At 38.4% G+C, this 22,512-nt stretch overlaps 1 protein-coding gene across 7 annotated transcripts in view; it reads right to left on the reverse strand.

Annotated features, from left to right (window-relative positions):
* The window catches only part of CACNB2 (calcium voltage-gated channel auxiliary subunit beta 2), a 249,161-nt gene that overhangs the window by 81,389 nt on the left and 145,260 nt on the right, over positions 1-22,512 (reverse strand). For 5 of the 7 annotated variants that reach the window (XM_063150277.1, XM_063150268.1, XM_063150293.1 and 2 more), the window contains one exon: positions 4,544-4,663. In XM_063150277.1, the coding sequence (XP_063006347.1) occupies positions 4,544-4,663 (120 nt within the window). Of the gene's footprint in view, positions 1-4,543; positions 4,664-5,514; positions 6,101-22,512 lie in introns of those variants that run through there. The other 2 variants (XM_063150305.1, XM_063150282.1) reach the window with 2 other exon arrangements.

The following is a 22,512-nucleotide window of genomic DNA, read 5'->3' on the forward strand; positions in this document are numbered from 1 at the left end:
TCACCTGCAGCTAAGCAACAGCCAGATTTGCAACTGTACTTTGGGATCAACAACTCATTCTTTTCCCAGCCAGACCTCTGTGCCAGCTCTCATGTGATCCCAGCAACTATGACATAACATTAGTGATCTAAATGGTTACATGCAATAAAAATATTCTAAAAGATAAGGGCAAATGAGAAGAAATCAGTGAAAAAAAATATTACCACACACAACAGCTAACAGTTCTATCCTGTGTTGCTATAGCTTTGTGTGCTGCTCAGCACCATTACATTCTGGTAATTGAGAGAAAATAGAAAGAATGTCCATGAGGGAACAAGCTGACATAATATAAGGATGCACATCAAGGAGATGGGCACTTCTGGTCTGTCAGAAATGCTACTGCAGCTTCAGCAGACATACCTCAACTAGCTTTGCAGCTGCCCGCTAGCAGCATGGGGTCACTCTGAGGCTGTGAAACCTGTCTGAGAGTGAATAAATACTCAAATAACTAGTCTTGGCACACTGCACTGGATAATTACATCTGACAATCTTTTTCATGCCCTCAGCCTCACAGAGCTATGTAGGCATTATCCCAGCCTGCTACACATTTCAAAGCTGTGGTCCCCAAACCATGCACGGAGGCAATGCATTACATTTAAGGCATTGCATTATTACTCACAGTCACAAGCCATCACCACTACTACAGCACACATCAAAAAAAGAAAAATGTGACAGCTTGTATCATTGCCTCAGACCCAAAAAAGGGACATCTAGTATCAAAATTTCAGTGGCTCCTTATCTTAACATAAAAATTATCTTAACGGTATTTAAAACTAGAAGCATATATATTTCAAATTTTTACAAACTCCTAAAAGGATGCTAGCAGTGGAGCATTAGGTGGAGTACAAACAAAGCAGAGTTGAAGGGAATTAAGACTTCCTATTAGTAACACAATTACTGACTTCTCATAGGCCATGATCTCATTTTGGCAGTCTTTTTTTTTTATTTTGAATCATCATCCTTTAACAACTAAAAAGCTTTTTTGACTAAAAATGATGGTTTTATAATTATTAGCACTAAACATAATTAATGTCATTATTTTTTTGGCTTGTCAACACTGAAGATTCATGGTTTTATGAAAAGAGGAAACTCAGCAAAATACCACGGGAAGCCCTTAGATTTGGATACTATTGGCATACCCTACCGGGACAAAACACAGGTCCTCTCTCTTCATCCTAGATTTAGCACATTCTATGGTCTGTGAGGAGAGCACTGAGGAAATCCTCAATGCCTTCAATTTTTCTTCCCTCCTATTTCAAACCAACCAAACAAAAACAACAACAAGAACAAAAACTCCCAGCCTTTTTGCATTTTTATTGCTTAACTATTCTAATCAAGAACATTACATCTCAGCTTTGAGCTGAACAGCTTCATTTCAGCTCTGTTTCCTTCAGGAGCAGACGCTGACCTGCAGGTAGCCTCATCAGCTGCCTCTTAATTTTCTGTCCCTGGATGACTCCGAACACGTGCCCGTGGCCCCACCTTCCTTACAGTAAGTCACATGCCAAAGTGAGTCAGCAAAATATGCTTAACCATTTTCCAGAGAAGCAAGGCTTGTGTTAAATAATTAAATGAATAAATAAATAAATAAAGATAGCCAGAATGTGCATTTTCTTATGAGTTTTTTGCTTTTATTTTCCCTGTGTGGATAGGTAGAAGAGACACATTCAGGCTTCATGTCACACAGGCACTTAGATGCTATAAAAATACAAATTTAAAAATCTTAAAATTGTCCTAACAATTTGGCATTGTGTGCTCTATCACTGTATTTTTATCTTCAGTGTAAGGTGTTCTCCCTAGCTGTAATAAAGGAAAATGGATGTCATTTAACTCTTTTCATTAACTGCGTGACACGGTTCAATAGTTTTTTATCTACCCTTAATTCACTATCATCTTTCCTCCACCACTGCATTATTCATGTGTGTCACCCTCCTTCTAATTCCCATGACAAATACATTTGTAATGATTTTATTTAGGATCAACACTTCCTCACATGGTGAGAAAAGGCAAAAGTTAAAGCAGCTTTGTCACTTGGCTCTGCCTGGAAGTCAGTCAGGGCCTAGGCAAGGCAGCTGTGGTGAGCAGGCAGCAAACCTGCAGCCTGTGGCAAACACAGCTGGGGGCTGACAGCAGCCAGGAGGCACCAGCAGCAGCTACTGCTTCATTAATTTTACTATGTTTCAGGGAGGTGAAGGACTGGACCCTCAATAAAGGCAAAAAACCAGACCCTGTCATAGTTTTCATCTACCGAGTTAGGCTTAATTTAAACACATTTTTAACCACTTATTTCAAACAAAAGCAGCTGTTTTACATAATACTTTATTTATTAGTATTAATTTAAATATTGCACTAGACTAAATATATACACTGTTACAGCCTTTACATAAAATTATTGCCATACATTACCTCCTGGAATGCCTTTTAACATTTGACTAGAGAAACAAAAATGTTAATCTAATTCCAGCCTTAATCTGTTTTAAAGGAAAAAGTATTCAAATAACTAATTTTGTGTTTTCTATGACTGGAATAACCATTGTTACAACAGGTTGGTTTTGGCAGTGCCTTTACTACTTTGACTGTTCACAAGTTGTCTTACAGTTTCAGACGGTGTCAGACCTAGAGACTATATCTCATGCCAGCTGGAGTGGGAACATTGGTTTTATGTATAGAAATACAGCTTTTAGAAGTCAAGGTCTGCTAGCAGATTCTCTACAAACTACAATGGCAGCTGTGCTAGAGGTCATGAATATTACATAAGGGCTGTCCATGTATTCAAGCCAGCATCAGTAAGCCAAATTCCCATAGCAACACTAGCATAGATTTACTCATTGCTAAGGGAGGCACCAGTTCAGCAGTAAGCACTGCACTGCTACCCTGATTAATCTGCAAGATACTATTACTTCAAATCTTCCTTTCAAGATTGTGCTTTTACTGATAAAATTCAAAACTTCACCTGAATTTCAGGGCAGCTCTTATCATCTTTCCCAGGAGCAAAAAAACTCAAACTAGCAAAACTCACCCCTGATAAAACTGAAACTCCTGACTACAATCAGAAATCTCTTAGATACAAGGCTGAAGGGAACAAGTGAGCTGCTTCTGTTGAGTTTCTGCTGCACTGATCCCAGAACAGCAAGATCCAACTTCAAAGAGATGTTCAGCATCTCCTACACTTGGCACATTCCAGCAGCTCATTAAAAAGCTGTTGTAGGAGCTCTTATTAAGTATCAGTTAACAATTACATTTAAAAAAAAAACATTTTTGGCTTCCCTGTTTAGGCTTTCTGGCCTGATGAAGATGTCTGCTTGTGCATTATAGTACTGTATTATTTACAGAGCTGGTCCTTGCCACACGATCAGCTACAGAACGCAGTGATCTGGACTCACAAATTTCTGAAGAGCCTGTGTAAAACAGGTGGCATAAATGGGCAGAGGTGAAGCTGGCAGTGGAGAATTAAATGGAAATGGAGATGGAAAGGAGATAAAGAATTTTTAAAAACTAAGCAAAATGGAGGAGGGGACTCAGAGAAAGTGAGAAAAAAATGTAGACAGGTAGATTTAAGGGGGGATCTCAATGATGTATTTAAATATATTAGAACAAAAAACAGACTTTGGAAAACAGTAATACATTTAAATCTCACAGCTGGCATACCAAAAAAACAAAAATTGGAATGAAGTGATAAATGAATGATAATAAATAAAATGAGCACAATTTTTATAGGTGCAGTATTATTTAAAGATGTAGCACAGATGAAAGAGAAACAAGCCCAGCAGTTTCACTGCTAAAACCCTAACAGTCCTAAATACATCTCATGGAAAATATATAAACACACAGCAAAAACCTAAAGCTCATTTAGTGTTTTCTTACTACACTGTCACTATCTGCCAGGAGCATGGAGAGAGGAGAAATCTGAAGAAGACCTACAGCAAATGACTCATGGGGTCACTTAAAACACAAACTGTAAAGTCAGTGAAGTCTTTAGGAAAAAACCACACTTGTAACAGATTCTCCCTATTTACATATGACTTGTAGGGACTGATTCTTCACTGAAGGGAAATGAACAGGATGTTCAATTGAGGGCTGATTTTTGACACTGTAAAAGCATTGAGTGCCCTGGCATCCACGAGCAAACTTTCAGAAACATCTTCAGTAAGAACTCGTAGCATTGACCCTATACACTGCAACAAATGCTTATATTTAATAAAAGAAGAAATGCATACATTTAAATAAGAATGTTCTGAAATACCTAAGTCAGTCAAGTGCCTGTTACAGAAAACTGATTCTAAGTGATTTTTCATGGAGCATATATTTTCAGCTGCTGTCTGGAAGGTTTATAAGAGCTCTAAACTACATGTTAATACATTAAAAACAGTTTATCACTAATGGATTAGATGACAAAGAATCATGGAATGGTTTGAGTTAGAATGGATCTTAAAAATCATCTAGTTTCAACCTCTGCTTTAAAGCCAAGCATTCTTTGAGTTTGTAACATGAAACAATACCTCACCTTTGCTTTTTCCAGCTGTGCCTGGGCCTGTCGCTCTGCCTCTCTCCGCACTGCTTCCCTATCTTCTTCCAGAGATACATCTGAATCAGATGGACGGCTGGTGTAGGAGTCCGCCGAACCCTGCCAGAGAAAAGCATAAATAATGTCACAAGTTCCTTTGATGTTAAAAAAAAAAAAAAAAAAAAAGAAAAAAAGGGTAGAAGTGCTTATACACCTTGCCTTTTCTCTTACTTCTGTATCACTGAAAAGAGACTAACTGCCCAAAAGGGAAATTCACTTAGAAGAAATTATATATATATGTATACATTTTCTTCTGCAAACTTTCAAAAAGTGCAGATGTTTTCTCAAGTGTTTTACTTCCTGCCCTACCTCTGCACTCTTATTTGTGTGCTTTTCAGCAAGCAGAACCAGTTTCTCTGGAGACTTACAGCACTGGTGCAGTGCAGGGCTGAAGGACACACAGCAGCTTCAAGGATGGCTCCATAAAAATTAGAGCTCTAAACAGTGACAGAAATAGCAAACAAACAGAGTTTCTATAATCAAAATGCAAATTTAGTATCAATAATTACCATTACACAATATCAGTGCTAAGAGATTTAATCTCTGCTATGCATTTTTATTTTAGGGCAGCCTCTTTACCTGACACACTTTCCCCATCAAAACAGCAAATGGCTCATATCCATCTCTGCCCCTCAGCAAGACATGCAAATGACCACAAATCAACTTCCAACTAATAAAATCCGTCTGGACTCAACACATGTCCCTGTATCACCACAATGGAAGCAGCCACAATGCCAGAACAGCTCTATAAATAATGACAGCTCTGCTTTCCCTCTGCATCTCCCTGCATACAAAATAGAGTTCTGGTAATTCAATCAGAATGAAAACAACTGTCCTCTCCTCACCGCCTTTTTTCTCTCCCTCCTTGCAATATATACAATATAAGGTGATAAGGAAAACGCAGGGCTTACACAGATATCAGAATTCTTCAGACGTCCTCCTTTGGCTCTTTTCAGAAGCCTGATCCAGGTGGCCTTCATTAGCCAGACAGCTCAGTTACTGTCCGCAGCTGCAGCGCCCGGCACTGATCTCATAAAACATGTGCACACTGAGCACTGCAGAATCACAGCTCCTTTCCTATCCATGCTCTGCCGTGAGAGCCTTCCTTCTCTTCCCTCTGCCTTTCAAGCTTCCAGCCTCACTGCTTCCAAGTATTCTACTGGAATTAAATTCTCAAATTTTCTCATGCCAGTAGGAAAAAATTAAAAAAAAAAAAAAATTTCAAAAAAACTCCAGAAAATCCAAACCACCTTCAAAAATCTCAACTTCAATGATAAAAACATGAAATAAAACCAGCTTCGGAAATATTGTGAGAGATGCTTCAGCTGATCATGAACTGAGATCGATCACAGAAAAATACCTAGGGCTTTTTCCTTTCTGTTTTGGGGGGCGGATTTGGCTGTTAAAAATAGTGCTTGTAAAAGAACCTTTTAAAATCCTGTGCAAAATGTATTCAGTGACATTTGCAAGTGCAAAGTTCATTTCATCTCTTCCTAGATTGGCTGGGGGTGGGGTAACAGGCTGTTCATACCACTGGGCATGCTCCATATGTGCAGCCTTTTACGCAGATGCTCACATCACACCGGGCTGTTAGCCTATGCCAAATTGCCATTTTACATCTCAAGGGTAAACAGCTGGAAAACGCGAGGTCCCTGTGAAACTGGAAGAGCTGGTACAGTGTTTCATTCCCGTCATGGATGTCTGCTGCCAGCCACGTTTCCCTTGGATGCTTGCTCCTGCCACGGAGTGCTGCCCTCCGCTGCAAAGCACTGAGCTCCACTCACATTTCCCTTACAGAAACCAAAAATACGCCTGTTGAGTGGGAATTTAACCCCCTGCTTACTGCGTATGTTTTTCCTGACATTAGCAGAGGAAAGGAGCAAAGAATAACTGCAATATACCACGTAACACACAAATATTAGATCCTAATATGACAAAAGCCAAACAAAACCTTAAATTTCACTATTCTGCTTTTCAGAATCACCCTCTACCCTGAAATTAACTGACATGGGAGTGACATGCTAAGGCAGGTTTCCCTCAAGCGTTTACAATTTACTGACGGACATGCAACAATCTAGGTGAAAAAGATCACTGTAGCTGACTGCAGTGCCCACCTTTGATAGAAATTCAGATGTACAAGAAAAACAGTGAACAAAGACTACAGCTGAGAACAGTGGTCATGTACATGCTGCAGTCTGTCAGCATATCCCAGGAATGATCGAATCCTGCCGTGATTTGTGTCTGTGTAACAATGAAAGTGCCCATCACAAGTGATGCAGCAGCCTCCATTTCACCATTATCAGAGCAAATAACAGTCGTCACTGAACTCACACTTCTAAATAAAGCTACTTTTTAACTTTTCAAATGTTTTACTTTTTTTTCTTCTCTGAAGTCTGTAATAGTTACAGCATAGAATTTAATAAGCTGTCTTTGAACTGACAAAGAAAATTATTCTCCAACGAATATTTTGTTTTTCAGGAGTTCAGATACATCTGCTAAGTTATGGTGATTGTTCAAAACTAAAATGTCTCCTGAGCTAGAGCAATAGGAGCAGAAATCAAATAAAACACACTCTAAGTTTATTGCATTTTTAAAAATATCTTGTCTGCCAAGAAAATATACAGAGGCCCTGTAACATCCTCAAAGCCTGTCAAATTATGCTGTTCTTTACAATTCCCCTTTGCCACAACTTCTGACACAGCTGCCAATAGAAATAGTGGGAAAAGAGGATCATCAATAAGCGGGCAGAAGTTTAGTGCAGCGTTTAAATCCAGTTGTGGCTGGCACACCAGTGGCCTGTGGACAAGACCACTATGACAGCACTAACGAAAGGTGTGCTGAGCTCCCCTGGAGTTCCAGCCCCCAGGACACTCTGTGGTCCCTGGACACTCAATCCTCCTGGGAAAGGGCACACCCAAACCCAAACCCAAACCCTTCCCCAGCAGCATTGCAGCTCCTCTGCTGCCACGAGGAATGGTGCCATAACCAGCCCAAAGCAACACTACCTTTAAGAGGAAAACAAACAAAGCAGCCATTGAGCCCGACAGGAGATCAGGGTGGGTGTTTGCTTCCTACAGCACTTCTGTGGTGAGCACACAATATTTGACACCGACCAAGCAGCACAACATCACTTTTCCTGTCCCTCATTTTGCTGTGCACAAGGTATGCTACCTAGCCAGTCCTCACCCTACCAAAAAAATCATGAAGCACAGTAACATAATTCCTATCTCCCCAAAGGGGGAAAAATGCCTTTTGGGTCAGGCTAGAATTGCTAAAATTTGAATTTCATCTTCCTGGCCACAGAGACCATTTATAGAGCTTGTCATGTCTTGTGTTGGCCACAGTCCCAACACACACCCAAAAAATCAGAGTGATTCCATTTATTTTAATTATATTGACAAATTGCATTAATCAACCGCAGTATTACATTTATTTTCCCCATGGTACAGACAAAGTCATGTAAATTTTCTGTGCAAATGGAAAGCTGGAAGCTTTTTTGCTTTTTGAATATGGAAAAAACTCACAGCTGGATAATACAGGGAAAGGAGGAGCATACAATTGCATTTAATTAAGTGTAAATTGCTGAGTATTTTTATATGAGCTAAGAATGCATTCAATCACATTAGGATGAAAAAAAATTATAACGAAACTATAATAGAAATATCTTGACTAGTAAAAAAAATATGACAAGTGGATGTGCATCTTCCATTAATGACAACCAAGGAAATTACATTTCCTCACTGGGAAAGAGGAAATGATGCTGAAAATTTTTTGGGTTACTCTGGAGAACAGTAAAAATCTTTCCCCAAGAGCTTCTGGAATTCAGTCTTTGTGAAATTCTTCATGTCTCCATCTCCTTCCTTTGCCATATGGAAGAGCTGCAGTAATATCTGTATGTAATATATGCTACTGCAGCCCCCAGTTCCTCATCTTTTATGGGAAACTGTCTAATAAAAGTGAGGTAATTCATGTTAATAATTACTCCACCTATTTCTTCTTCTCTTTATTTTATTCCTTACTTTGCAGGTTTACAGGCCCAGTTTGTTTGAAAAATAAATTTCTGTTTTAATAACATGCTCGAAAAATATTCCCAACTTTATTACCACTTATTAGAGTAGCTTCTATGAGCTATTCTTATAGTGCAAGCTCATACTTTTCACTCTGCTAGTGGTCGTATGTGATCATATTTGAGTTCCTTTTCCTTCAAGACAATAAATGTCTGACGTTTTTAGCACTGTAGAAGGGTCCCGCAAGTGAAAGGGTTTTTTTTTATATTATTTCTGTTTACTTGCAGGTAGAAACTATTTAGGTAAATTCAGTAGTGCCTCTAGATCTCTTATTTTTCTTGTTGGTTTTTGTATCCATGCTTAACTTTCATCAGCACAGCTGGAGCTTAAGTACAGATTTTGACGGATAAATTCTCACTGGGTTAATACAGCCATCACTACTCTCACCAATTCAGTCGTGGCCTCTATATAGTGTTTTGCCTTTAAAGAATAAAAAACAATCTGAGTACCATGACTAACTTGAACAGGGTAATCCAGTTAGGAATTAGATATCATTAGAGCAGATCATTTTCCAGATTACTGAAAATTCGGAAGTAATTATCTTCTTAGATCAACCAAGTTCCTTCAAGTAAAGACTTTTAACATTATTATTCATTAAATGAAGGCAGGAAGCAGTGAGCAAACATGCATGGAGATTTTACTAGGAATAAGGAAATATATGTGACTGCACATGTATATAAAACCCCTAATTTATAGCAGTGGGGTCTTCTCTAAGATATATTTTTCATCTTTTCACTCACTTGATGCTAATGAGACTTTTAAATCCAAAAGGAGAAATTACTTTTTGTCTTCATTTGATTTATACTTTGAATATGGAAAGCTCAGGCCTGACTGTGCCAGTAAGAGGAACAAATCACTTCAATATTCAGAATTTATAAAGAGATATTGTTAACTGCTTATGTTCTTATCCTGTGGCAGCAGTAAGAATGGCACCACACGTCCCACTAGGACATGATTTGAGGTAGTATATAATGTCCTTGTGATATGCAACTCCTCGATTGCTATGGACTACAGTAAAGAAAAAGAGTTATTTCCATAAAATGTTTATTACTCTTAAAATCTTTTGAAATTGATTCAGAACAAAGGCAAAATGTGGAATGTCAAAGTTTAGTATGAAGTGAAACTGCTGACATTGGCACATCATAATATACCAGGGAATACACATTGTTGTTTCACCCTAAACTGATCAACCTGAAAAATACAAAAATACAGTCAGAAGTCAGAAGCTCTCCCACAAAGGCACCATGAGTAGAGGGGACCTCAGTTTGGCAGAGGGACCACAGGTGGTGAACGTGAAAATTTCTTATTTATGAAGTTTTCTCCAGATATCTAAACAATGTCATTGATTTGAATTATGTTAAAGAAAACAAAAAATGCTGCTCTGATAGTATTAAATAATATTATATGGAAGTTATTATTTGAGTGTAGAATTTATAGAAAGACCAAATTTAATTCAATTAATTTTTTGCAAGGTATATTTGAAGTGTATGACAAACTGCAGAAATACCTTTTAGCAAAGCAAAAAGGAGAGTTCACGTTTTCTTTAAGGCACTATCAAACAGGAATTGTTAATTTCTTGTGTATGGGTCATGGATGCTTCACACACAGGCAAAGTCTACTCCTGATGTCCCCCCTGGTTCTTGGCATGCACCTTGCAGTGCAGTGCCACAAAATCTACATGCAAATAGACAATTACTATCCAAGGAGGGCTACCAGCTCCTACCACAGGCACTGAAATACTCAATGTTTGCATTTAAAAACCAAACAATGTTGATTAGAATGTTTTTCTTGCTCTCTAGAGCTTACGTGGCATTGCTATGGCATCTACCATGGGAGATGTTCAAATCACAGGACTGGAATTTCAGAACAGCTGGGAGCTTTAGGGTGGCAATGTGATTAAAAAGGAGATTATATAGGAAATCAGTCTTTTCTTTACCCTTAACATGACTTTGGCAAGCTTGATGGCAGCATCCAGCTCTCCATTAACAGGTTTGCAAGGCATTACTAATCTAATCAACAGCTGCCTGAAAGCAGAGTTTTTTTAAACAGCTTTTAGGTTTGCAGAAGACTAGATTTTGGCATTCAGGAACCAGGTAAACAACTGGAACAGGTACTTTATCAGGAAAAACCAAAACAACAAAACCAAAATAACTCCCCACACATTTGCACTCACATTTCATTGTATTAGCCTAAATGTTTGCTTCTATGTTGTTTCACTAAGAAAAAGTGAAATGGGTAGGTATTTTTAGAGGAATGATGGTCTTTTCATGGAGACCCCTCAGAAAATCTTTGAAAATATGCAAAAAGGCAGCTGCAGAACTCAGCCTAGTTAGCAAACAGATAACAGTCCTCATAGTCAGAGCTGAACTTTTCCCAAATCTGTGGGATGCTCTGGCTTGTTAGTTTACCTGTTTTCCAAAAAACATCTAAGATATAAGACTCCTTGAGACCATATTGTGCTTGGCACTGCACAGTCACAAAGTGAATGACAAACACTGGCTAAACGAGCTTGCAATCTAAGGCTGAGAGAATATGAGCAGAAAAAACCAACAAAGGGGTAACAAAAAGATCAAGGTAGCAATGCAATAGAAAATAAAGCATTTTTAAATACTGGATATCAGCATTATGACTCATCTCTTGCATAACCACAGTGGGTTGTTCTTTAAGTAAGTTTCGTATATGTATTATGGCAGAGATTAGTTCTGTGAAAGCCTCTGAAGGAGGATAATCTGGTAGCTCTGTGTATTCTGACAGAGAGAGCCTCACATTTATGAAATAAGAGAAAGGGATTTTGAGGAAGAGGACAATGACAGAAATAGAAGGTGGTCTCTAAATTCATTTTTTAAAAAAGCTTTATCAATAATATAATCTCATAATTAAGAACTTTAAAAAATAAAACAGAAACATCCTACAAATTAAAGAAAAATAAATGAAATTTGATGTTTTGAGACAATTAATTGACTCTAGAGAATGGCACTAAACTAATAATGATTTTGAGCTACAGAGAAAAGTCAGAGCAGTGACAGAACTAAAATGTTGCCAGTGGAATGACTTGGAGACAGGTGTCAAAGGAAGAAGAATACACCAAGGAAATGATTGCAAGCAGCATGAACCTAAATCATCTCTCTTTTATCTCAGACTGTCAGCACACACATGGATATTAACAAAGATTGATTGACTCATGGCAATTTTGAAAACTCTGGTAACTTGATTGTATGTTTAAGATCTTAGGTGAAGGTAAATCAGACTTCTTAATAACAACAAGCTGACCTGTGGTGCTGTTTATTAGTGCAGAAGGACTTAAAAATTAATGGTTTTAAGAAAAAATGGAAATATAACTTTTGACTGTATTTATTAATAAGCAGTAAATATCATGAAGAAAGGATTCTGAATTGCAGAAAGACAACTCAGAAAGAAAAGAATTTACAATATAAAATGGTATTTAGCTGATATAATAGCACAGACAGAAAGACAAAGATTGGGTCAGCCATGAAATTAAAAGTGGACAGTAAAAAAGAGGAAAAATGGAAAACACATCTGGGGTGTCAACAAAAAACCAGAAAGCTAGAAAAGGAAAGAATTTGCAGGAAAGCATGGCAACCATCATCCCAATTTGTCTCAGCTCAGTTAAAAGTGCCAATTTAGATTCTGTGTTCCAGATCGTCAGTATATTTTTATCTGGGATTTTGGTTCAAGTCATTAAGATTTTCTGCATACTTAAAAATAGCTTCCTTGAAAATTCAACATGAAATTCTGTTACCAGTGGAGAATTCTGAAGGAAAAAAAGACTATTTCCCTTGAATTTTATTTTTGATCTCCATACATACAGGCCTTACCTGGTTTTCAAATCTAACATTTTTAATCTACTCCAGATAAAAAATGGAAGGTTTGGGGGCTTACTTTTTTATTGATTTTTCACCTTATTAAAAACGGTGACGTTAAGTATATGCAATGAACTCTTATGTATTTTACTATTTCACAGAATCATAAAATGTCTCGGATTGAAAGAAACCCAAAAGGATCAAGTCCAGCTCTTGGTCCTTCAAGAGACCATCCCCAAGAATTACAATATTTGTTTGTGAGCATTTTCCAAACTCTCCTTGAGCTCTGTCAGGCTTTGTGCTTTGACCCTCAGGCTTTGTGCTTTGACCCCTTCCCTGAGGAGCTGTTCCAGTGCCCAACCACCCTCTGGGTGAAGAAGCTTTTCCTGACATCCAGCCTGAACTTCCCCTGAGTCAGCTTCAGGTTATTCCCTTGGGTCCTGCCACTGGGCAAGACAGAGAAAAGATCAGTGTGTTCCCCTCTGCTTCCTCCCACAAGGAAATTGTAATTGGAATTGCAATGAGGTCTCCCCTCAATGTCCTCCTGGTTCAACAGACCAAGTGACTCCAGCTGCTCCTCATAGAACTTCCCTCCAGACCCTTCACCATCTTTGCTGCCGTCCTATGGACACTCTAACAGTTTAATGTCTTTTTTATATTGTAGCATCCAAAACTGCCCCCAGCACTCAGGGTGAGGCTGCCCCAGTGCAGAGCAGAGCAGAGCAGAGCAGGACAATCCCTCCCTTGCCCTGCTGGCCATGCTGTGCCTGATGCCCCCCAGGACAGGGTTGGCCCTCCTGGCTGCCAGGGCACTGCTGGCTCAGGTTCAGCTTGCCATGGGCCAGGCCCCCAGGTCCCTTTCCATGGCTCTGCTCTCCAGCATCTCATTCCCCAGTCTGTCTGTACATCCAGGGCTGCCCCATCCCAGGTGCAGAATCCAGCACTTTCCCTTGTTGAATTTCATTTGATTGGTGATTGTCCAGCCCTCTGATTTAACAACATCTCTCTGCAGGGCATCTATGCCTTGAAGGGAGCCAACAGCTCATCCCAATTTATTGTCATCACCAAACTTCTTCAGTATATCACTATGTCTTGTGTCCAAGTAATTTATGAAGATGTTGAAGAGAACTGCTTTTAAGATGGAGCCCTGTAAAACCTCAGAATCCCACTAGATTCCAGAATCCCTTAAGATCCCCAGCCCGATGTCACTCCATTCTCTGTAACCCTTTGTGCCTGAGCCATGAGCCAGCTGCTCACCCATCACAGGATGCGTTTATCCAGCTGTGAGCTGGACATCTTGTACAGAAGGACTCTGTGAGAGGATTGAAAGCTTTACTGAAATCCAAAAAGATTCTATCAACTGGCTCCCCTTGACCAACTGGGTGGATTATATTGTCATAAAAGGAAAATAAGTCTGTCAAGCAGGACCTTCTCCTCAAGAAGTGGTCTGGCTGTGACTGACAATGCGTTGTCTTTTAGTTGGTTTTCAGTAACTCCCAGAACAATATTCACCATAATTTTATCAGTCATTGAAGAGTCAACTGAGTCCTCTCCAGATCACCAAGACTGTTCAAAAATCATTGAGAGAGGTCTTGCAATGACATCAGCCAGCTCTTTGAGGACTCTGATGAATCTCATCTGTTGTGGTGTGCTGGAAATACTCATCAAGCCCCACTGAGTGACAGGCAGAAAATCCTGCACAAATTTGGAGCTGACTGGAAGTTTATCATTCTCACAGTCATGGTCCATCCATGCTCAGGGCTCTGGGACCCCCAAAGTCCATCCACAATGTTGAAGCAAAGAAAGCATTAAATAACTCTGCTTTTCCTATGTCCCTGTTTGTGAGGTGACCATACTCATCAAGTAACAGGTCAAAGGTATTACTGGATTGCCTCTTTAAAAATACTTTCTATTGCCCCCCACAGTAGTGGGTAACTTCAACTCTAATTGAGCTTCATCTGCATGAGTTTTCTCTCCGCTGTCTCTGCAGTTGTCCCATGTCACCCAACCTTTCTTCCACTGTCTTTTTTTTGCCTTAGCTCCAGAAGAAGATCCTACTCAGCCAACCCCGCCATCTCTCTTGCCTGGTGGACCTCTGACATTTTGAAATTGCCCACTCCTGTGCCATTAAGAGGTGGTGCTGAAAGAGCAGCCAGCACTGATGGACCCCAACATCCTCAGCAGTATTTTCCCAGGAACCTTATTCACCAGTTCCCGGAGCAGCCTGAAGTCTGGTCCCCTCATATCTAGCATATCTAGAGTTGAAGATTTGCCGGCAGTTTTCCACCTGTCACCTGAGTTTTTAAACTCAACTGCTCCATGGTCTCAGTCACCAAAAAGGTAATCAAAAACCACTTCATGAGATCCTCTTGTTAGCAAGCATCGAATCAAGGAGGGCATCTTTCCCAGCCAGCTCCCTTAGTCCCTGTACCATGAAGTCATCATCCAAATGTTTTAGGAATCTTCTGGACCTGGTTTTGCTAGCTTTGTAGTGATCCCAGTTAACACTTGGCAAACTGAAGTCCCCCATAAGGACAAGGATGGATGATTTAGAACCATCCTTTAATTGTTTAAAGAATAATTCATCAGTGTCATCATCCTAGCTGAGTGCCCTATAGAAGACTCTCACAATGATATCTGCTTTTTTTGTTTGTCCCTTAATCCTTAACTAGGGGCTCTCAACTGTCCCAATGACAACTTCAAGTTCCAGCACTAAAACTTTGTCAGTTTTCAAAGGTAACAACTGCTTTTATACATACTTCTGCTTGCTAGCCTTCACTTTTATACCATAAATACAGTTTTTGTCTGTTTAAATAAATATCTTTTTTGCCATCTCTTAATGAGTTAGTCTGACAATCATACACTCTGAAGATACTGCTGTCATACACTAGTTGTCTACTGATAAGTTTATTTTCCAGATCACTTGCTACTGAAATTTTGATTTTCTAGTCATGTTAACAACATTCTCTTGTTAACAACATTCAATGACCGTCTTGACCTAGAACATTGTCATTTGCTCACCACTTAGATTAGGAAAGGTTTTCTCACCAAGACCTCTGTTAAACTGTGCATATGAAGACTAAGGAATTTATTAAATTTCCCTCACCCAGGCTCACTGAAACCTCAAGCCCTTAAAAGAGATGTTCATTTGTGATTCAGCCCAGGTATCTCTTGCAGACACAATGACCCTTTAGCACCTGCAGCCTTCCTCTCCTTGATACCACCAGAAACACCAAGTAAGCAGTTTTGCACTGTCTGGCATCATTTATTTCAGGATATAAACACAACAAAAAATACATCCTCATTAATGGGCTTAATCTAAGCCCAGTTTCTGAGAGTGCCAAAACCACATGAGTCTTTATGGTTTTAAGTTAGTCCTTTGCTTCAGTCTTCATCCCCATAGATTCCTTGAAGAATAACAGGACTGTTTCTTTGTTCCCATTACCTATCCACAGGTCTAGCACGAAACAAAGCAAACTACTTGGGATCTTACCAAGAGGACGAGGCTCCTTTTTCACTATTTACACATTACAATTACTCTCATCTGATTTCAAAAACACAACAGTATGCAGTACTTTGAATAAATGAAAATATCTCTGGAAAGACCTTTTGTACCTCTTGTCTATCACCTATCAAAATAATCTTGAAAAATTCCCTTTCTCCAGCATAGACTTTCATAGTTTTTGTTCTAAACCAGAAATACTTCAGTTAATGGATAGATTGCATGATGCCAACTGTTCACATCCATTGGCTCATTTAGATTTGTCTCTAAAAGCCACCTGACCTAGTGCATCCACACAGATGAGGATGGATGAGGGTATCAAGCTAAAGGAAGCAATAAATGATTCTCCCATCCCCATCTATGGCTGTCACTGCTTGCACAGCTCCACCAACTGTCCTCTGAAAGAAGGAGAGTGAAACAGTTTGTGATTCTGAATCTGATCATTTTTAGAGCACTATCCCCATCTCTTTACTAAGAAATAAGACCAAGGGCTCTGCATGTTATTGTCCCTGTTTTTCAAGCGCAAGACAGTGCAAGAATGTGGAGAGTATATACTATACTTGTTTACAACAAAAAATAATAAAAGTTTCTAGGAAACCATCTGATAGTATAAAATATACAATACTGAATAAATCTAAGTGTATTTTCTCACAGATAAAACAGATTTTGTACTATGGGTTTATGCTAACACTAGAAATAAGATTGCTTAAATGAAGATGTGAGGGTTAAAAGGGCAGGGTATGTTTTAGGCAACATGGAAACAGAAACGTGCTTGCTGATGAAGATGGTGCTAACCTGATTAGGTTAGATGCTAACCTGAAAATAAATAAAATATAAATGAATTGCAAAAGAAAAATTCAAGGAAATCATAAAAGCAAAAGGTGAATAATTTTATAATTCAGTGCTGAAGTATTTTTTTGTGTTCTGGGACATTCACAGGTTGGAAAAATAGAACAGATATTTTCCAGGATAACAACTGAACTCAGGTTTCTAAAATTATTGCAACCTAGAAGACCAAGCATTTTCTGTTTTTCAGACATAGGAGAAACATCAGGAACATTCTTTCTGCTTCAGAACAGACTTTGCCTGGGTCAGTTACATCATATCCCTCGCTGAGCCATTTCCTCTTCTAGAGGATATACCACTGGTTTTCTTTCATCTATTGTTGCAATACTGAATACTGGCAGACAGTACCCGTTTGATTGCCCTGCCACACACACCTCTGAGGAGCCCAGCTCCTTGCTGTTAATAACCTCCTTGTGGATGCTGAGGGATCTCGACTCCAGGCTGTGCAAGCCCCATTCCCTCAGGCTGTATCTGCAAGTCAAGCGATCCAGCTGCAACCATCCTGAATCATCCTCTCTGATTTATTCACATCTTTCTGTTGGGGCACTAAAGCTAGTCACAGTCAAGCAGCTATGTTCTAATGAATGCTGTGATCATCTCCCTGGATAGAGTGCCTGTACTACTTCTCGTGAGTTTGGGATTTCAAAAGAATCTGCAACAAGAAATACAATGGAGTTCTTTTTAAAAAGAGACAATATACACATTTGGCAAACCATCGTTTTCAGATTTGCTGTGCAACAGTAAACTTGTTCAAAAATTTTAAGGCAAGCAGTATCTCACTTTGTCGTAAAGTGACATTATTAATATGCTACCAGGATCAAAAAATGTGTAAAATCCCTCAGATAAAGAGATTTACCCTTGCAAGTTTCTGGTTAAAAGTGAGTCTCCAGCTACTGCAGTGATGAAAAGACACAAGAATAGAAACTCCAGTTCTGCAAGTCTTAAGGTCTCAAAGTACTTTCATCAAAGAAATGCAAACAATCCTATGTCATCCCAAACAATTTGTTTCCTTCAGGAACTCCACAGGCTAGAGGCTGCTTTTTTTCCTCTCTGATCCATTGTTTGGAAATGAAATAAATTTTCTCCTTAAACTCATACAGTTATGCTCAGTTAAAAGTTCTATTTCTTCCAGTTTACAAGGGAATCAGTTTCTGCTTGAAGAATTACCACCCAAAAGTATCATGTGTCCTCTGCTGCTGTCACTGCTGAATTCCCACTGAACGACAGGAATATGACAAAGGCGGCTCTGAGATTGCCATTCTGCTGTGCTAATTAGGAAACCAACTTGTATTTGGATGAGAGTCCTACAGACAGAGTGAACAAGGAGCAGCCAAATGTAGGTGGGTGAATGATGGGCATCATTCAGATTGTCCAGAGGATGAGCACCATGACAAAGCAGCAAAGAAGGACAAACCCTCAAGAGGAGAAATGTCAGGGTAATAGGAGAGAAATATGAGAGAGTATTTCAAGCATGTAAGAGATGGATGGCAGGCCAATGAGCATTTTCTGAACTTTTGCTAGTTCTTGCCACTCTCCAGTTTAGCAGCAGAGATCACAAAAGCAGAAAGGTATCTTTTCTAGGATGAAAAATACTGTATAAAAATACCAAAATCCCAAAAAATTGCCTCAATGTTATTTGGGCTCATATGCCTGGCTTGAAATGGATAGTTTGTAAGCTACTCTCTTCCTTTTGCCTATTTTTAACAATAGAAATTTTTACATTTAATCACCTCTGTACTCTATGAAACTTTCCATTAAAATAATATTTTATTAGCCAATAATTACCCAGTCGTTCTAGGCTTCTGAATTGAAGCACACAAGTAGAAAGCTGATTCCACAACTGGTTTTTTTTTCTGCTTACAAGCATTCAACAGGCGCTCTGTGTTCATTTTGATTTACATGAAGTCAGTCCCCAAAGTGTGCACAACCAGGCAAAAAATTTAAAAATGCTAAAAAACCCAAGATGCATCACCTCTTCTAGGTCACACCTATGGCCCATTCAGTAGACTGTATATGCACTGCTAAGCCACATTGTACTCAAAACCCCTCAAACATTCTCCAGACACAATGCTAGATTCCCTGGTCAGCTAAAAATCAGAAGTCATCACTAAATTCAATACTTCAAGAAATCCTCTTGGCTGTCAAGAGGAATTCTCAATATTATGCCAGCTAAACTCAATTTTGGAGGAAAAAAAAAGGATTTTGTATCTTATTTATTCTTTTTGTTTTAATTTTACATTTATTCTTAACTGATTTCAATTAGTCTGAAACATTTCTTTCCAATAAATAAAATATTGAAAAATTTTATTTAAGTTAACCAGAATGTCATTCTTGATTTGCACTGCTCTCCTTCGATTATTCCTTCTGTAAGAGTTATTCTATTTATGATCATCAATAATTCATACAGTTAGCATCTCCCTTCCTGTTCAAAGTTTTTAACTTTACAATGCTTAAAAAAGAATCATGGCTTATTGTTTCCTTCATCATGCAGAAGAAAAGGAAACGCTTGTTGCTGAAGCTGGCACAGTAACACAAGTGTGCTCTTTTATAACTTCTCATGTTTTGTCAGTTGTCTGCAAACCTGGATCATTTCATGATTTGAGAGGGTGTCAGTATTTTTCATTCCTGTTAATTTTCAAAATCATCATAGTCTATGATTTCCCTAGCAGTTCCTTCTTGCTTCCTCTCTTGATTATGCTAAAACAGACCTTATTGAAGTTGAATAGCATTGCATTCACATCATAAAATCTACCGGAGAAGCACAAGGGCAACACTTTCAATTGTTACAAGTCAAGCTGATCCACAAAACATGTTGTATAACTGACAGGACTAATGTCTCCCACCACACTTACAGACACAGATGTCCAAGTTTATTTAAAATAACCCTAAACAAAACAGCAAAATTTGCAGTGTTTGGAATTTTTAAAAATGTATGCATTTCCCTGGGAGGCATTTGATTACAGGAATATATCAAATTTTATTCCTGTGGTGACAAGTCAAAAACAGCTATAGGAAATGGTATCAGCTGAATTATGTCTTGTCCCTCAGCACACCAGGACAGTCCCATCCAGACCATTCCCCAGATGTTCTTGCCTGCAAATTCCACTGAACCTCTGGATCCAAAGTGATGACAGCATTATTTTGTACTAAAAAGACATGACTGAACTGAATTATTAATTTTTCCTTACAAATCTATGTTCCTGGCAGGAGAGGAGAGAGATAACATTCATGCATGCAAAGGAAACCTCCCAGAAGACAAAGCGGCTTAATTTACCAGGAAATACGTGTATGTGGTGGCTATTTCAAAGAAATAAAGTATTTTCCCAATGTCACGTTCAAGTGAAATGTCCACCAGCACAATCAAAATTTCACATATGGTACTAAGGTCTTGTACAGGGAATCTTATGATTCCACTTAAGCATGACTGAAGGCCACCCATGTTCCTGCCAGGATGTCTATAATGAATAACAGAATTACAGCACACAATTTGAATTATTCCATTTTAGAAGGAATTAAGGGAAACAACACAACTTTCCTAAATATATGAGGATACATATGATAAATTGACTATATTCGAGCAACAATCTAATGCCTCTTTCATATCTCACTTTATAGATATTATCCCATACTTACATGGAATCCAGATGAAGGCAAAACAACCACAGTGAATTAAAGATTAAAGGCCTAAAATTTCAGAATTGTGCTGGGCATCCTTCACTAACAGGAACTAAATCAGTTGCTGGGCAACTGCTGGACATGATGACAATTTCTAAGAGTGAGTCTTGACTTATGAAGTAAAAGCATAGGGATTCCCCCTTTGTGCCCTGAAGTTTTTTATATAGTCTGCATTCTCTCAGTGGAATCAAAGAAAAAAGGGAGACTGGTGAGAGGACATGTGGAGGAAAGGACATCTACTCCAACCTCCTGCTCAAGAGTAAGCAGCATATTCAAAGCCACAGCAGATTGCTCAGGACCCTGTGTAGCTGAGGTCTAATCTCCATGGATTAAAATTCTGCAGCTTTACAAAGGGTTTTAGTCTTCAATCTCCTACACCAAATAAAAGTGTAAAGAAGTTCTAGGAGTAATTACATCTTAGGATAATAAACTATGAAGTTTGACATTTAGCCTCAAAAATTAGCCAGCTGATCTGCCTCTACAAGCAGATAGAAACAATTCTATAAAGATATGCAAAAGTCAATTTTAGTAAAGCCCACTTCTGCACATATAATAAACTTCAGTTACTTCCAGGGAAGTAAACTAAGTTTGTAATTTCCTTTCAGACAAATATACTTCATGCAAAGACATGTACAGATCTTTTATATCATACTTAGTTGTTACTAATAGGAATAGCTTTGAAATACTACTATGTTCTTATGATTCTTAACTAGCAATATTAATGTATCAGCCTTGCTCCCATAAACTGGGCTTTGATTGTTCCCTCTGCTTAAAAATTCTTGTAATGGTCTACCAGTCCTTAGACTTCAGCACTCAGCTGAGCAGAAAGCACTCTCAATCTGTATTTCAGAAACAAAGCTGCTTTTCTTATACCAATAAAAAACTACTTTGATTTAAAGAATTTATTTTTAATAAGAACATCTGTACAGATATGTGTAAGAAACACAAAAACTGCCTTAAAAAGGTAAAAAAAAAATATTAACCCCAATTCTTATTAACTCCATTTGATTGGTTTGTAAGCTCTAACAGAACTTTAAGACTATATTATAAACCATAAAATATAAGATGGAATACTAGAGTTTTAAACATCAAAAATTCCTACGCATTGCTAAATTAAAACGTATAGAATCACACTGTGTTGTAAATGACAATGTAAAATGAAATGTGCATAGGAGAATTTCCCAGGGATTTTAATCTTTCATTTCTCAGGAAAAAACCTTTTAAAATGGCTGGTTCCTATGGGTCTGTAGTTACTGCAATGAAAACACCAAAATTTTGCTAATTTTTTCCCCAGCAGAATCTTAGAAATTAATCTGGTCAGAGATGCATAAAATAAGAATAATAAAAAAGCATGGTTATCATTACCCACTTCTGTGTAAATAAAAGACAGCTGAAAAAAAAAGAATTGGTGATTCCTATTAAAGATGTGTTACCTATCCTCTGGACTTTGTAATTCTTATTCATCAGCTGAAGTAATTATCTGGAAAGTAACATGCAGTGTAAGTAAACAAACAGCATTTCATTTAGTCATTCCAGTTCCTGGAGCTTGTTTATAATTTAGAGTAGACATGTCTTCATGAGGATAGATGTCCATGACTTCCATAAAGAGTTAGATGGATTTTTCCCCTGTGATAGCCTTCCTGAGAGCCAGTGTTAAATAAGAACAAATTATAGATTTGCTCTGATCAGCTGCTACTGAATTTGTTCATCAGAACAAATCATCTTACTTACTATCATCAACTAGAAAACAGAAACATATTCCCAAACAGACATAAACACACAGCCTCAACTGTAAAAGAAAAGGAAAACAAAGGGGGGAAAAAAGGACTTGTGGCCCAAAAAGTTTATCAAAGAAACTTCATATCAAATATTCTGAAATGGGATTTTTGGTCCTTGATTTCCCCGTGAGGAAGGTTTTTATCAAAATGGCACTGGACTGTATCCAGCCTGCCTGCTAGGAGTGCTTAATTGAGCTGCTGTAACTGTTGGAGTTTTGGA

The sequence above is a fragment of the Melospiza melodia genome, chromosome 1 (genome assembly GCF_035770615.1).
Source record: "Melospiza melodia melodia isolate bMelMel2 chromosome 1, bMelMel2.pri, whole genome shotgun sequence".
Lineage (NCBI taxonomy): Eukaryota > Metazoa > Chordata > Aves > Passeriformes > Passerellidae > Melospiza > Melospiza melodia.